Genomic DNA, 17,492 nt, shown 5'->3' on the forward strand with positions numbered 1-17,492 from the left:
ACAACTTGCCCTTTTAGTCCTACGCATCATGTGCCAGTCTAGACATTCCCCCTGTTGGTGCACCTGACATACTAAAAGTAGGGATGTGCGGACCTGATCATGGATGTTAAAGGGGTTTTCCAAGACCCTATGAAAAGTAGATATGTGGCTAGTGGGGGGACTTTTAAAAAAAATGAACTTGTACTTACCTCCGCAGTTCTCCCGGTGTCCCTTACCGCTGCCTCTCTGGTGCTGGGAACAGCTTCCGGCTGGCCAAGATGGTCAGCCATGCCCACTCCACACAATTTTGGGGATATGGGGACTGGTGGCCGTCGTCGTGCACGCCGGCCGGGAGCTATTCATAGAGCAGGTTCTAATTCTGGAGCAAGCACGACTCTCGGCATCGGAGATCAGTCTCCGGAAAGCACAGCCTGATGTTTTAAAGTGCCACACGGCTGTAAGTAATTAATGGGTAGACGGTAATAATCAGTCGTGTGCCAGAACAATGCCGACATCAATGAGATGTGCGCCAAAATCTTACATGGACTGCGCCTTAATTTTGCTCTCTGACCATTTTTTTCCTGGTCTATTGGGCGCCAAAAATTGCGCCTAAAAATGCCAACAAAATACACATAAATGTGACGGATAATGTGGAAAAGTTAGGCCACGCCCACTTGCGCAAAAAAAAGACAGAGGAGTCGGGATAGTCGGAAACATCTGTTCTTTCTGGTGCAAACTCATTATAAATGATCCGCAACAATTCTGCGCCCAAAAATAAAAAAATTCTGGCATTTTTTAGGCGCAGATACGATAATACATGTCCCCCCCCCTTAGTGTGTAACTAATTATCAAAATTGGCTTAAGTGTAAAGATAATGGAAATGTTTGCTTGTATTTTTTCCATTCTTTGCCTGAATTCTAGCTATGAGGACACATGACGCTCTGTTGTTATATTTTTACAGTTATTAATATTATCCCTATCATATTATACCTAGACCCCAATAATTATTATTACAGAAGGAATGAGCTGACAACATCAGACAATCTGGATTTCCGACATCACAATTACAAGGAAATGAGACAGGTAATGGTTTTGCCACTTACTTTGTGCATCTTTATTGTATATTATGTCATAAGGCAGGACAGTCTTAGTTCTTATATATCATAAGGATAGAACCGAGTAAGGGAGAATTCTAAGAAAAGTTATTGTAATTTCTTAGAATGTAATATAAAACCATAAACATGTCAACTTTTATTATCTAGGAATCTAGTTCATTCACCCTACAATAGGCCGAGTTGCTCAATCTAGGCTTTCCGTATGTTTTTGATTGGCTTTTTATGTATTTATTTGTTCCAGCTGATGAAAGTGGTAAATGAGATGTGTCCCAATATCACCCGTGTGTATAACATTGGCCGCAGCCACGAGGGGCTCAAGCTGTACGCCATGGAGATGTCTGATAACCCCGGGGAGCACGAAGTTGGTTAGGAGAATAAACACACTCTATGTATGTCCTGCGCCTTCCCGCCTGTCTCTCCTTCATCTGCTCTCAATCTTTTCACCTGGTTTTGCTCCAAAAATTGGGCTTCCAAATGGAGACTAGTCATACAACCTGATATTTTGCACCTTGCTTCCCCAAACTATACTTGGTCCCCCAAGTATTGAACCCCCAGCGTCCAGCAGCCCCACACATCCCATTATATGGTCTTCAGATTCAATGTCAGATGTCATATCTGTATAAGGGACCTCAGATTGGGGTTTTGGATGTATTTGCAGATGTGAATTATTAAAGGAAATATCCCATTAAAATCCATCATGATAAACGAGGGACACTTACTCATAGATCCCGGCACCGCGACTGTAGTAATCTTCTTATACTTCTTATCTATGGCCTCCTTCCTTCTAAAATCAATTTTTAAAATTATGCAATTATGCTAATGATCCCTTAGGGCTCCTAGGGGTGTTACCAGATCCCCCCGCCATGCTGCAGCTTCACAGGCTGTTACTCTGTCTCCTCCATTTGCAGCACTTCCCGCTCTCTCTTACAAATGTATTCTCACTGCAGCAGAGGAAGTTTTAGCACACAATGGGAGGGAAAAGTGATTCTTGCATACAGTAACAACCAGTGAATCTGCAGCACAGAGGTGCTTTGGAAAAATCCCCAGACTCCCTCAGGTTCATTAGCATAATTTTATGGATAACAGATACAAGAACATTATCATTGCTACTCTTACTGGATCTAAGTGGCCCTGGTTGATCATGATAGATTTCTTTTAATGGTACATTGACCAGTGTGGAAAAAACCCTTTGCATTTCCATATACCTAATGTATCTTACTGTGGCATTCTCAACCTTCCTATGTCAAGGAAGGTGAATGCCAACCACTGAATATCTACAAGATAATAGTATAGGCAGGTGGGTCTGTATGTGCCAATAGGCGTTGCCCAGGGCGGCAGGGCAGAATTTTCTAATGACTAAAAAAAATTAGTCACATATTAATTTTTTAAAGATCCACTTTTTGAGCTCCGATTATTTCTCCTCTTATTTCTACACAATTCTTTATACCTTCTCTGTGCTGTCCAGTCCTCTTCTCTGTGCTTATGTCTGTGTTGCTTAGATAATGGTGGGTACCTCATATAGGATGGACCACCAATGGTAAATGGGGTGGGGATTGAGACCCTGACATTGCGATTACTTTGACTCTGATTCACCAAACAGGTGCCAGACCCCAGACCCCATTTACTTACAGGTGCCATTGGGACGACACAATGACCGGAATGTTTGGAGTCATGACTAGAGATGAGCGAGCACTAAAATGCTCGGGTACTCGTTATTCGAGACGAACTTTTCCCAATGCTCGAGTGCTCGTCTCGAATAACGAGCCCCATTGAAGTCAATGGGAGACTCGAGCATTTTTCAAGGGGACCAAGGCTCTGCACAGGGAAGCTTGGCCAAACACCTGGGAACCTCAGAAAAGGATGGAAACACCACGGAAATGGACAGGAAACAGCAGGGGCAGCATGCATGGATGCCTCTGAGGCTGCTTAATCGCACCATTATGCCAAAATTATGGGCAACAGCATGGCCATGACAGAGTGACAGAATGAAGCTAGATAGCATCTAAAACATCCAATAATTGACCCTGACACTATAGGGGACGGCATGCAGAGGCAGCGGCAGCAGGCTAGAGAGTGGCATGGCGACATACCCTAATTGGACTCAGGCTTCAAACCAATGGGTGGCAGAGAGGAACCAAAGGAGGTGAGCAAGAAGCGCTCAAATAATATCGGTACATGATAAAAGTTTGCCAGTATATTTTGTGGATTACACAGCAGGGTGGCGACAAAGTTAACATGGAAGCCATGAAAACAACCCAAAATTCTGCCTGACACAGCTCGTTTGATAAGGGGACCATGTATGGAGGCAGTGAACTAGTAGTAGATTAAAGGTGCTGCAGTTAAAACTATGTTAGTTGGATCTTGGGATGGAGCTGGCGCTCCGCTGCCAGGCGACCTTTCGCCAATCCAAGCCCCTGTCTCTAGGCTACTCCCCAAACAGCACTTCTAAGAACCTTTTGTATAAGATCAAGTGTAGTAGCGTTCTTATAAGTTTGGGATATGGCGGGTGAGGGGAATGTAAACAGATGCGCAAGAAGCGCTGAAATAATATCGGTTAATCATAAAAGTTTGCCAGTATATTTTGTGGATAACACAGCAGGGTGGCGACAAAGTTAACAACTTTGATGTGGAATCCATGAAAACAACCCAAATTTCTGCCTGACACACCTCGTTTGATAAGGGGACGATGTATGGAGGCAGCTATATGGACGACTTTTGGAGGTAGCAATGGAGACAACGTGTGGAGGCTGCTATGGAGACAATTTAATTTGGATAGTGCCTGTATGTGGCAGTCCAAAAAAGTTTTCAAACCAGAGGAGCAGGTAGGTGGCCCTCCAGAAAAATGGAATAGATTGAGTGCCTGTATGTGGCAGTCCAAAAAAGTTTTCAAACCAGAGGAGCAGGTAGGTGGCCCTCCAGAAAAATTGAATAGATTGAATGCCTGTATGTGGCAGTCCAAAAAAGTTTTCAAACCAGAGGAGCAGGTAGGTGGCCCTCCAGAAAAATTGAATAGATTGAGTGCCTGTATGTGGCACTCCCAAAAATTGTTTAAAACAGAGGACCGGGTAGGTGGCCCTCCAGAAAAATTACATGCATAAAGTACTATAGCTAGAGCCAGTGGGCCCTGTCAAAAAATAGCCAGTTTCCTCTGCTTTAGTGTACAAAGAGGAGGAGAAGGAGGAAAATGAGGAGGAGGAGGAGGAGTGCATAAATTATTCAGGTTGAGCTTCCTTCACCTGGTGGAGATTGGAAATTATGAGAAATCCAGGCTTTATTCATCTTAATAAGCGTCAGCCTGTCAGCGCTGTCAGTCGACAGGCGTGTGCGCTTATCGGTGATGATGCCACCAGCTGCACTGAAAACCCGCTCGGACAACACGCTAGCGGCAGGGCAGGCAAGAACCTCCAAGGCGTACAGCGCCAGTTCGTGCCACATGTCCAGCTTTGAAACCCAGTAGTTGTAGGGAGCTGTGTGATCATTAAGGACGATGGTATGGTCAGCTACGTACTCCCTCACCATCTTTCTGTAAAGATCATCCCTACTCTGCCGAGACTGGGGACAGGTGACAGTGTCTTGCTGGGGTGACATAAAGCTGGCAAAAGCCTTGTAAAGCGTACCCTTGCCAGTGCTGGACAAGCTGCCTGCTCGCCTACTCTCCCTCGCTACTTGTCCCGCAGAACTACGCACTCTGCCGCTAGCGCTGTCAGAAGGGAAATACTGTTTCAGCTTGTGAACCAGGGCCTGCTGGTATTCATGCATTCTCACACTCCTTTCCTCTCCAGGGATGAGAGTGGAAAGATTTTGCTTGTACCGTGGGTCCAGGAGAGTGAATACCCAGTAATCGGAGCTGGAATAAATTCTTTGAACGCGAGGGTCACGGGATAGGCAGCCTAGCATGAAATCTGCCATATGCGCCAGAGTACCAACGCGTAAGAATTCACTCCCCTCACTGGCCTGACTGTCCATTTCCTCCTCCTCCAACTCCTCTTCTTCTGCCCATACACGCTGAACAGTGAAGGTCTGAGCAATGCTCCCCTCTTGTGTCTCGCCAACATCCTCTTCCTCTTCCTCCTCCTCCACCTCCACCTCCTCCGATATGCGCTGAGAAACAGACCTAAGGGTGCTTTGGCTATCAACAAGGGAATCTTCTTCCCCCGTCTCTTGTGACGAGCGCAAAGCTTCCGACTTCATGCTGACCAGAGAGTTTTTCAACAGGCCAAGCAGCGGGATGGTGAGGCTGATGATGGCGGCATCGCCACTGACCATCTGTGTTGACTCCTCAAAGTTACTCAGCACCTGACAGATATCAGACATCCACGTCCACTCCTCATTGTAGACTTGAGGAAGCTGACTGACCTGACTACCAGTTATGGCGGAAGTTAACATCTGGCAGTCTACAATCGCTCTGCGCTGCTGGTAAACTCTGGATAACATGGTTAATGTTGAATTCCACCTCGTGGGCACGTCGCACAACAGTCGGTGAGCGGGCAGTTGGAGGCGGCGCTGCCCTGAGAGTGGCAGCATCTGTGCTGGACTTCCTGAAATGCGCACAGATGCGGCGCACCTTCGTGAGCAAATCAGACAGATTGGGGTTGTCTTGAGGAAACGCTGAACTATGAGATTTAACACATGGGCCAGGCATGGCACATGTGTCAGTCTGCCGAGTTGCAGAGCCGCCACCAGGTTACGGCCGTTGTCACACACAACCATGCCTGGCTTCAGGTTCAGCGGTGCCAGCCACAGATCAGCCTGCGCCGTGATGCCCTGTAATAGCTCTTGGGCGGTGTGCCTTTTATCGCCTAGGCTCAGCAGTTTGAGCACCGCCTGCTGTCGCTTAGCGACGGCACTGCTGCTGTGCCTAGAGCTAGCGACTGATGGCGCCATGCCCACGGATGGTAGTTCGGAGGAGGAGGTGGAGGAGGGGTGGGAGGAGGAGGAGGCATAGTAGGCCTTTGAGACCTGGACCGAGGTAGGCCCCGCAATCCTCGGCGTCGGCAGTATATGACCAGCCCCAGGGTCAGACTCGGTCCCAGCCTCCACCAAGTTAACCCAATGTGCCGTCAGCGATATATAGTGGCCCTGCCCGGCAGCACTCGTCCACGTGTCCGTGGTCAGGTGGACCTTGTCAGAAACGGCGTTGGTCAGGGCACGGATGATGTTGTCTGACACGTGCTGGTGCAGGGCTGGGACGGCACATCGGGAAAAGTAGTGGCGGCTGGGGACCGAATACCGAGGGGCGGCCGCCGCCATGAGGTTGCGAAAGGCCTCGGTCTCTACTAGCCTATAGGGCAGCATCTCCAGGCTAAGCAATCTGGAGATGTGGACATTAAGGGCTTGGGCGTGCGGGTGGGTTGCACTATATTTTCTTTTCCGCTCCAGCGTCTGGGGTATGGAGAGCTGAACGCTGGTGGATGCTGTGGAGGATCGTGGAGGCGACGATGGGGTTTTTGTGCCAGGGTCCTGGGCAGGGGGCTGACTATCAGCTGACACAGGGGAAGGAGCAGTGGTGTGCACGGCCGGAGGTGAACGGGCTTGGTGCCACTGATTCGGGTGTTTAGCATTCATATGCCTGTGCATACTGGTGGTAGTTAAGCTAGTAGTGGTGGAACCCCTGCTGATCCTGGTTTGGCAAACGTTGCACACCACAGTCCGTCGGTCATCCGGTGTTTCCTTAAAGAACCTCCAGACTTCTGGAAATCTAGCCCTCGCCGCGGGAGCCCTCGCCACGGGAGCTTCACTACGTGACACATTTGGCGCTGATGCACCTGCTCTGGCCCTGCCTCTCCGTCTGGCCCCACCACTGCCTCTTCCAACCTGTTCTGCTATAGGACTCTCCTCCGTCTCAGAAGCACTGTGTTCACCCGGCCTCTCAACCCAGCTTGGGTCTGTCACCTCATCATCCTCCGATCCCTCAGTCTGCTCCCCCCTCAGACTTCCTGCCCTGACAACAACTTCACCACTGTCTGACAACCGTGTCTCCTCATCGTCGGACACCTCTTTACACACTTCTTCCACTACGTCAAGAAGGTCATCATCACCCACAGACTGCGACTGGTGGAAAACCTGGGCATCGGAAAATTGCTCAGCAGCAACCGGACAAGTGGTTTGTGACTGTGGGAAGGGTCCAGAAAACAGTTCCTCAGAGTATGGCGGTTCAAATGCCAAATTTTCCTGGGAGGGGGCAGACTGGGGGGGAGGAGGCTGAGGTGCAGGAGCTGGAGGAGTGCTGATTTCGGTGACATGGGTGGACTGCGTGGAAGACTGACTGGTGGACAAATTGCTCGAAGCATTGTCGGCAATCCACGACATCACCTGTTCGCACTGTTCTGGCCTCAACAGTGCTCTACCACGAGTCCCAGTAACTTGAGACATGATGAACCTAGGGAGTGTAGCTCTGCGGCGTTCCCCTGCTCCCTCATCAGCAGGTGGTGTCTCACCCCACCCAGGACCACGGCCTCTGACCCCTGCAGTAGATGGACGCCCACGTCCCCGCCCTCGTCCTCGTCCTCTACCCCTAGCCCTCGGGTTAAACATTTTGAAAATGAAAGTTATATAACTTTAATTTTTTTTTTAACTGTTTTTTGTGTTTTTTTGTGTTTTTTAGGTTTTTTTTGTGTTTTTTAGTTTTTAAAACCAAACAATGCTATCCTATTGCTATGGCTATTTTCTAGCCAAGTATGAAAGCACACTGATGAGATGACGCTGAGTTATGAAAAAATAAAAGGAAAATAAAAAAGGAAATGGCAGACTGTGCCTAATTGAAATCCAACCCCTAATAAATTTTCCCACTTCAGTCTTTGCGATGGATATGTGCGTCACTAAGCGCTAAACACAGCGGTCGCAAGTCTCACTACAAATTCCTCACAATTGGCTAGTAGATGCACTGCAGCAAGGACAGCCACCAGCAGATCAACCAGAAATAAAATATATATAACGCTACTGTAGGCGTAAGTAAGCCGTTTGGATTCTCCTTTGGGGTGGATATGTGTGTCACTAAGAGCTAAACACAAGTCCCCCTGCAAATTCCTCACAATATGGTACTAGCTGCACTACTAGTGCCAGCAAGCCCAGCCACAAGCAAACAAAAAAAAAAAAGTATAACGTTATTGTAGCCCTAAGAAGGGCTGTTGGGTTCTTGTAGAATCACTCCTGCCTAACAGTAAGCTAATAGAACACCCTAACGCTGTCCCTGACCAGCAGCAGCTCTCTCCCTAGCGGCATCCAGACACAGAATGATCCGAGCAGCGCGGGCAGCGGCTAGTCTATCCCAGGGTCACCTGATCTGGCCAGCCAACCACTGCTATCGACGTGTAAGGGTACCACGTCATGCTGGGTGGAGTGCAGAGTCTCCTGGCTTGTGATTGGCTCTGTTTCTGGCCGCTAAAAAGCAAAACGGCGGGAGCTGCCATTTTCTCGAGCGGGCGAAGTATTCGTCCGAGCAACGAGCAGTTTCGAGTACGCTAATGCTCGAACGAGCATCAAGCTCGGACGAGTATGTTCGCTCATCTCTAGTCATGACACTTTATTTTAGGACAATACTTCTAGTACTGTGCTCTTAGTTGGTGATACAATGTGAAGTTGTCCATTATACTTTGTTACTCCTTATTGTGTTGTGTGTAATTACAAACTGCTGCTGTGGTGTCGCTGCTTCCATCAATCCAGGAGAACCTGAATTCCGATACATGGCCGGAGCACACGGGAACGAAGTCTTAGGACGTGAACTTCTTCTCTTGTTGATGCAGTTCCTGTGTCAGGAGTACCTGGCAGGCAACAAAAGGATTAGACACCTGGTCGCTAACACACGTCTGCATTTCCTTCCATCTATCAACCCTGATGGCTATGAGAAGGCAGCGGAGCTGGTGAGTAGTAAGATCTGGATACACAGTGGGGCACTTATACTATGGACCTTGCGCCACTTTTCTGTCGGACTTTGCACATTCTTTTGTGTGCAAACTGCTGGCCCGGGGTATTTAAGAAGTGTCCGCGCCACATATGTGTCGCACGTGACCATTTTGTGTGGCGGCTAAATTATTCTTCATGCAAAGGGGGGGCGTTCCGGTGCTCAGTTGGACCATGCGGCACATGCAAAGTCTGAAACAATTGTGTCGCACACCCCATGTTAAAGCTGCACCGAAAATAGTTGGTGCACTCTGTCAGAGCAGCACAGCGGGCGCCAAATTGATGAATAATGTGCACCAGAAATGCCACAATGGGTCTGCCGCAGATTTACTTACCCAGTCCTGTCGCGATCCTGTGGTGCGTTGTCCGACGAGGATTCGGATCTGCCGTGATTCCCTAAGATCGTGTGCCTGAGTTCCTGCATACGTCGCTTATGCACCGAGGTCCGCCGGAGTTCACCTGCTTCTTCCCGGTGCTTGCATGTGCGTGCCTTACGACACATTTCTAAATGTTAAATCCCGCACGGTATCCAAATCCGTCGGGTTGTCCGACAGCCTGCCCCCCCAATTTCTGTCGCGTGCAAGCCAGCGCCGATGCGGCAAAATCCAGGGCAATTCGGCGCAAAACAAAATGCGTCGGGAGACCCGACGAAAATGCGCTCCGTGGACCCTTAGTAAATGAGCCCCAGTAAACTGCTCCCAGGTTTGGTCATTTAGTTAATATAACAATTAAATTCTTTACCTTTTTATCATATATTTTATTATTTTAGGGCTCTGAACTAGGAGGCTGGTCTTTAGGCCGTTGGACAGCAGATGGGATTGACGTAAATAACAACTTTCCAGACTTGAATTCACTTTTGTGGGAATCAGAAGATCGTCCAAGGAATATGCGCCGCGTCCCCAACAACCACATCCCAATCCCTGACTGGTATCAGTACGAGAATGCCACGGTGAGTTATACAACAACTTTTGCAATTCCCATCATTGAAACAAGATAGACGGGCATTCATTATTGGCTTCCTCACTATTTCTTGTTTTTTTATTAAGTCTCGGTGCCACAATATAGGTCCTTTTCGGACACTTTTTTTGTCTGTAGCTTTGAACTTTTCCTGCACTTTAAGTTTCCCGAAACTTTTTTGAGCACAAATTTTGGCACCCACTTGCAAAAAGCTGATCTACGGAGCTCTATTTCACCTTCATGAATGTGGAGTTAGTTCAGACCATTTTCAGATGTGCGCCAATTCATTAATCCCTAACGCCAAAATCTAACATCGTAGTGTAAATTACTGCGAAATTCATGTGCCAAAAACACGGACCTCGCGCCAAAATTCATTAATGCCCCCCCATTATTTTTGTACCCGTATTGAGGTCCTAAATAAAATAGTAGAACATTTACGGTTTTATTTCTGCTTTGAATCCACAGGTTGCCATTGAAACTCGGGCTCTGATTACATGGATGGAAAAGATTCCTTTTGTTTTGGGAGGAAACCTTCAAGGAGGGGAGCTGGTGGTGTCTTATCCCTTTGACATGGTGCGGTCACCATGGAAGACTCAAGAATATACAGGAACACCGGATGACCATGTGTTTCGCTGGCTGGCATATTCTTATGCTTCCACCCATCGGCATATGACAGACTCTAGCCGGAGACCCTGCCATTCTGAGGATTTCAACAAGGAGGAGGGCACTGTCAATGGTGCCTCTTGGCATACTGTGGCTGGAAGTAAGTCCTTCTCTGTATCACATGTAACTTTAGACTTATCGACCCAGATGATTAAAGTCTGGCACATGGTCTACAATAATCTGGCGCATCCTGCACGTGCCAGTAACACTTAAACTTAGTGCACAAATTTTTTTCTGGTGCACTCTGTTTAGTGGGAGTGTGCGCAAATTGGGTTAGATTTACTTACCCGGCCCATTCGCGATCCAGCGGCGCGTTCTCTGCGGTGGATTCGGGTCCGCCCGGGATTCACTAAGGCAGTTCCTCCGCTGTCCACCAGGTGGCGCTGCTGCGCTGAAGAGCATCGGAACGCGCTGGAGTTCACCGAGGCCGGCTGAGTGAAGATAAGTGCAAGCTCCGCGACACATTTTCAGTTTCTAAATGCGGCGCCGATGCGCCACCATCCGATCGCGTGCGCCAAAATCCCGGGGCAATACAGGGAAAATCGGCGCAAATTGGAAATATTCGGGTAACACATCGGGAAAACGCGAATCGGGCCCTTAGTAAATTACCCCCATTATGTCAAAACTTCTGACATAATTGTGGCGGCTGGTGCCAAACCACACCAGACGCCCCTTTAGGTTTATTGTTTTATGTTGTGGTGCAGCTTTGACACAAAGCTGCCACAAATGCTTTATAAATACATGTGCAAGCAGTTTGTGCATGTACCTATGTACCTATATCACCATTCAGCTGTTGTGATTAGATATGATACCCCCTCTATATTTTGAATCCGACAATTGAGTATAAATGGGGGAATTAAAGGAAACCTACCATTTAGAATGGCAGGGGTAAGCTGTAAGTACCGAGCACCGACTCAGGGTGAGCTGGTGCCGGTACTTACTTTCGTTAGTGTTATAAACCGCTGTATCGCGGTTTTAACACTTTTTAAACTGTAGAGCAGAAGAGGCTTCGGCGCTGCGCGCGAACGTATATTCCTATGTAGGCGCGCGCAGCGCCGAAGCCTCTTCTGCTCTAAAGTTTGAAAAGTGTTAAAACCGCGATACCGCGGCTAATAACACTAACGAGAGTAAGTACCGGCACCAGCTCACCCTGAGCTGGTGCTCGGTACTTACAGCTTACCCCTGCCATTCTAAATGGTAGGTTTCCTTTAAGTATAAATGGGGGGCTGCCTCAGCACTGATGTCATGCCAATCATGACAAAGAAGGTACAGTGCAGAATTTACTTTCTTCACTTGCTCCTCTCCGGACCATCCACTAGGCTCTTACTGTTCTCCAACTTAGTCTGGGTATACACCACATTAATTTCCATACGTTGTAAGAACACATCAGGAAGATTCCAACGTGTTCTCACAACATATGGCACAGACGTATACGGCTGTATGCCTATACAGTGGCATACGTCAGCCGGGAACCCCCTCACCCATAAGTGCGTAGGGAGTGTACATCCGCAGGAGCTAACGCTTGGTTCCTGCCAATGAACAGGGTGTTACCCCAGTGATGTCACTTTCCTAATATGGCCAGTGACATCACCAGGTCCTCCCTCCTGCCAAGCGATGTATAGATACAATACGCTGCATCCGCTCCCCATGGCTTTCTATTGCCTACTCTGAGGCAGAGGCTGCGGGATGGAAAGACGTATCTTGCTACGGGAGGAATAGTGGTCAGATGGAGGCAACAGTTAGCCCTCCGTCTGCCACTATTTGTCAATGTATGTGCTAAGCTTATACGTTGGGTGCTTTCCTGATGTATACGCTTAGCGTATCCATAAAACATGGTGGGAACCTAACCTTATGGGGAGACCTCCCACTTATGTACAGATTTTTTTAAAATGTGGTTTTCTCAGGAATTAGAACGCTCTATGGACACAAAGACATTACCATGAGATGTGCAGCCATTTCTAGTAGGTTTTGGATTTCTGGATATGTCTGGGCTGAACCCCAGACCCAAACTTAAAAAGCAATGCCACTGATCTCTAGCTGCCATGTCAGTTTCAGAGCTTATCCGTACAGTGCTCCGAAAGGACCCAAAGTCTCTCTTTATGATGTAGTAGGTGAATCTGGCTCCCATTTAGCTCCAGTTTCTAGAATCATTAGCTATACTGTAATTTATTTAGCGGATGATTATTATTTATGTTCTGAGTTTTCTTCTTTATGACTTTTGGGGATTTCTTCCAGCTAATGGCTGGTTTAATAGACAGCAGGCCTAATAGTAAATGAATTCTAAGCAATACAATGAGGCATGAACAAAAGCGAGCAAGACAAAGCAACGCTGTGCTCCGCAGGACCACCTGCCGAGGCAATGAAATGAGTTGCATTCTAGAATCCAAGCAAGGAAGTGACAAAATGGAAATTTTCCTCGGTAATGTCTTATTTACATGTAATGGTGGAGTAAATAGCTGTTATTATTGCAAACACATGCACCGCCGACTCAACAAAGACGCAATAAAATGCCAACAATTGCGCTGTGTGGAATTAAACATCATCTGCATTACATATGTTTACAAAATCTCCACGGACTGGTAATAAATTGCTTCATTCGGGCAACGTTTCCTGGTACTCTGAACCCCAAGATGTGTTTGTCACCATTGAATATTAGTGGACCAATTACACTGGATAACACTATATTTGGGGAATTTGTGGCTGATGTTGTGCACAGCCGATAGGTGGTGATTAGAGATGAGCGAGCACTAAAATGCTCGGGTACTCGTTATTCGAGACAAACTTTTCCCGATGCTCGAGTGCTCGTCTCGAATAACGAGCCCCATTGAAGTCAATGGGAGACTCGAGCATTTTTCAAGGGGACCAAGGCTCTGCACAGGGAAGCTTGGCCAAACACCTGGGAACCTCAGAAAAGGATGGAAACACCACGGAAATGGACAGGAAACAGCAGGGGCAGCATGCATGGATGCCTCTGAGGCTGCTTAATCGCACCATTATGCCAAAATTATTGGCAACACCATGGCCATGACAGAGTGACCGAATGAAGCTAGATAGCATCTAAAACATCCAATAATTGACCCTGACACTATAGGGGACGGCATGCAGAGGCAGCGGCAGCAGCGGCAGGCTAGAGAGTGTCATGGTGACATACCCTAAATGGACTCAGGCTTCAAACCAATGGGTGGCAGAGAGGAACCAAAGGAGGTGAGCAAGAAGCGCTCAAATAATATCGGTACATGATAAAAGTTTGCCAGTATATTTTGTGGATTACACAGCAGGGTGGCGACAAAGTTAACATGGAAGCCATGAAAACAACCCAAAATTCTGCCTGACACAGCTCGTTTGATAAGGGGACCATGTATGGAGGCAGTGAACTAGTAGTAGATTAAAGGTGCTGCAGTTAAAACTATGTTAGTTGGATCTTGGCATGGAGCTGGCGCTCCGCTGCCAGGCGAGCTTTCGCCAATCCAAGCCCCTGTCTCTAGGCTACTCCCCAAACAGCACTTCTAAGAACCTTTTGTATAAGATCAAGTGTAGTAGCGTTCTTATAAGTTTGGGATATGGCGGGTGAGGGGAATGTAAACAGATGCGCAAGAAGCGCTGAAATAATATCGGTAAATGATAAAAGTTTGCCAGTATATTTTGGGGATTACACAGCAGGGTGGCGACAAAGTTAACAAGTTTGATGTGGAATGCCCTGTAATAGCTCTTGGGCGGTGTGCCTTTTATCACCTAGGCTCAGCAGTTTGAGCACCGCCTGCTGTCGCTTAGCGACGGCACTGCTGCTGTGCCTAGAGCTACCGACTGATGGCGCCATGGCCACGGATGGTAATTCGGAGGAGGAGGAGGTGGAGGAGGGGTGGGAGGAGGAGGTATAGTAGGCCTTTGAGACCTGGACCGAGGTAGGCCCCGCAATCCTCGGCGTCGGCAGTATATGACCAGCCCCAGGGTCAGACTCGGTCCCAGCCTGCACCAAGTTAAGTGTAGTAGCGTTCTTATAAGTTTGGGATATGGCGGATGAGGGGAATGTAAACAGATGCGCAAGAAGCGCTGAAATAATATCCCTAAATGGTAAAAGTTTGCCAGTATATTTTGTGGATAACACAGCAGGGTGGCGACAAAGTTAACAACTTTGATGTGGAATCCATGAAAACAACCCAAATTTGTGCCTGACACACCTCGTTTGATAAGGGGACGATGTATGGAGGCAGCTATATGGACGACTTTTGGAGATAGCAATGGAGACAACGTGTGGAGGCTGCTATGGAGACAATTTAATTTGGATAGTGCCTGTATGTGGCAGTCCAAAAAAGTTTTCAAACCAGAGGAGCAGGTAGGTGGCCCTCCAGAAAAATTGAATAGATTGAGTGCCTGTATGTGGCACTCCCAAAAATTGCTTAAAACAGAGGACCGGGTCGGTGGCCCTCCAGAAAAATTAAATGCATAAAGTACTATAGCTAGAGCCAGTGGGCCCTGTCAAAAAATAGCCAGTTTCCTCTGCTTTAGTGTACAAAGAGGAGGAGAAGGAGGAAAATGAGGAGGAGGAGGAGGAGTGCATAAATTATTCAGGTTGAGCTTCCTTCACCTGGTGGAGATTGGAAATTATGAGAAATCCAGGCTTTATTCATCTTAATAAGCGTCAGCCTGTCAGCGCTGTCAGTCGACAGGCGTGTACGCTTATCGGTGATGATGCCACCAGCTGCACTGAAAACCCGCTCGGACAAGACGCTAGCGGCAGGGCAGGCAAGAACCTCCAAGGCGTACAGCGCCAGTTCGTGCCACATGTCCAGCTTTGAAACCCAGTAGTTGTAGGGAGCTGTGTGATCATTTAGGACGATGGTATGGTCAGCTACGTACTCCCTCACCATCTTTCTGTAAAGATCAGCCCTACTCTGCCGAGACTGGGGACAGGTGACAGTGTCTTGCTGGGGTGACATAAAGCTGGCAAAAGCCTTGTAAAGCGTACCCTTGCCAGTGCTGGACAAGCTGCCTGCTCGCCTACTCTCCCTTGCTACTTGTCCCGCAGAACTACGCACTCTGCCGCTAGCGCTGTCAGAAGGGAAATACTGTTTCAGCTTGTGCACCAGGGCCTGCTGGTATTCATGCATTCTCACACTCCTTTCCTCTCCAGGGATGAGAGTGGAAAGATTTTGCTTGTACCGTGGGTCCAGGAGAGTGAACACCCAGTAATCGGTGCTGGAATAAATTCTTTGAACGCGAGGGTCACGGGATAGGCAGCCTAGCATGAAATCTGCCATATGCGCCAGAGTACCAACGCGCAAGAATTCACTCCCCTCACTGGCCTGACTGTCCATTTCCTCCTCCTCCAACTCCTCCAACTCCTCTTCTTCTGCCCATACACGCTGAACAGTGAAGGTCTGAGCAATGCTCCCCTCTTGTGTCTCGCCAACATTCTCCTCCTCTTCCTCCTCATCCTCCTCCACCTCCTCCGATATGCGCTGAGAAACAGACCTGAGGGTGCTTTGGCTATCAACAAGGGAATCTTCTTCCCCCGTCTCTTGTGACGAGCGCAAAGCTTCCGACTTCATGCTGATCAGAGAGTTTTTCAACAGCAGTGGGATGGTGAGGCTGATGATGGCGGCATCGCCACTGACCATCTGTGTTGACTCCTCAAAGTTACTCAGCACCTGACAGATATCAGACATCCACGTCCACTCCTCATTGTAGACTTGAGGAAGCTGACTGACCTGACTACCAGTTCTGGTGGAAGTTGACATCTGGCAGTCTACAATTGCTCTGCGCTGCTGGTAAACTCTGGATAACATGGTTATTGTTGAATTCCACCTCGTGGGCACGTCGCACAACAGTCGGTGAGCGGGCAGTTGGAGGCGGCGCTGCGCTGCCCTGAGAGTGGCAGCATCTGTGCTGGACTTCTTGAAATGCGCACAGATGCGGCGCACCTTCGTGAGCAAATCTGACAGATTGGGGTATGTCTTGAGGAAACGCTGAACTATCAGATTTAACACATGGGCCAGGCATGGCACATGTGTCAGTCTGCCGAGTTGCAGAGCCGCCACCAGGTTACGGCCGTTGTCACACACAACCATGCCTGGCTTCAGGTTCAGCGGTGCCAGCCACAGATCAGTCTGCGCCGTGATGCCCTGTAATAGTTCTTGGGCGGTGTGCCTTTTATCGCCTAGGCTCAGCAGTTTGAGCACCGCCTGCTGTCGCTTAGCGACGGCACTGCTGCTGTGCCTAGAGCTAGCGACTGATGGCGCCATGCCCACGGATGGTAGTTCGGAGGAGGAGGTGGAGGAGGGGTGGGAGGAGGAGGAGGCATAGTAGGCCTTTGAGACCTGGACCGAGGTAGGCACCGCAATCCTCGGCGTCGGCAGTATATGACCAGCCCCAGGGTCAGACTCGGTCCCAGCCTCCACCAAGTTAACCCAATGTGCCGTCAGCGATATATAGTGGCCCTGCCCGGCAGCACTTGTCCACGTGTCCGTGGTCAGGTGGACCTTGTCAGAAACGGCGTTGGTCAGGGCACGGATGATGTTGTCTGACACGTGCTGGTGCAGGGCTGGGACGGCACATCGGGAAAAGTAGTGGCGGCTGGGGACCGAATACCGAGGGGCGGCCGCCGCCATGAGGTTGCGAAAGGCCTCGGTCTCTACTAGCCTATAGGGCAGCATCTCCAGGCTAAGCAATCTGGAGATGTGGACATTAAGGGCTTGGGCGTGCGGGTGGGTTGCACTATATTTTCTTTTCCGCTCCAGCGTCTGGGGTATGGAGAGCTGAACGCTGGTGGATGCTGTGGAGGATCGTGGAGGCGACGATGGGGTTTTTGTGCCAGGGTCCTGGGCAGGGGGCTGACTATCAGCTGACACAGGGGAAGGAGCAGTGGTGTGCACGGCCGGA

The 17,492-nt window shown here is 48.8% G+C and overlaps 1 protein-coding gene across 1 annotated transcript in view; it reads left to right on the forward strand.

Annotated features, from left to right (window-relative positions):
- Positions 1–17,492, forward strand: part of CPXM2 (carboxypeptidase X, M14 family member 2) — a 93,564-nt gene that overhangs the window by 63,223 nt on the left and 12,849 nt on the right. Inside the window, exons 9-13 of the mRNA XM_072129523.1 lie at positions 974–1,062; positions 1,336–1,459; positions 8,757–8,953; positions 9,763–9,942; positions 10,416–10,713. Of these exons, the coding sequence (XP_071985624.1) occupies positions 974–1,062; positions 1,336–1,459; positions 8,757–8,953; positions 9,763–9,942; positions 10,416–10,713 (888 nt within the window). The remainder of the gene's footprint in view (positions 1–973; positions 1,063–1,335; positions 1,460–8,756; positions 8,954–9,762; positions 9,943–10,415; positions 10,714–17,492) is intronic.

Source organism: Engystomops pustulosus, chromosome 11, assembly GCF_040894005.1.
Source record: "Engystomops pustulosus chromosome 11, aEngPut4.maternal, whole genome shotgun sequence".
Lineage (NCBI taxonomy): Eukaryota > Metazoa > Chordata > Amphibia > Anura > Leptodactylidae > Engystomops > Engystomops pustulosus.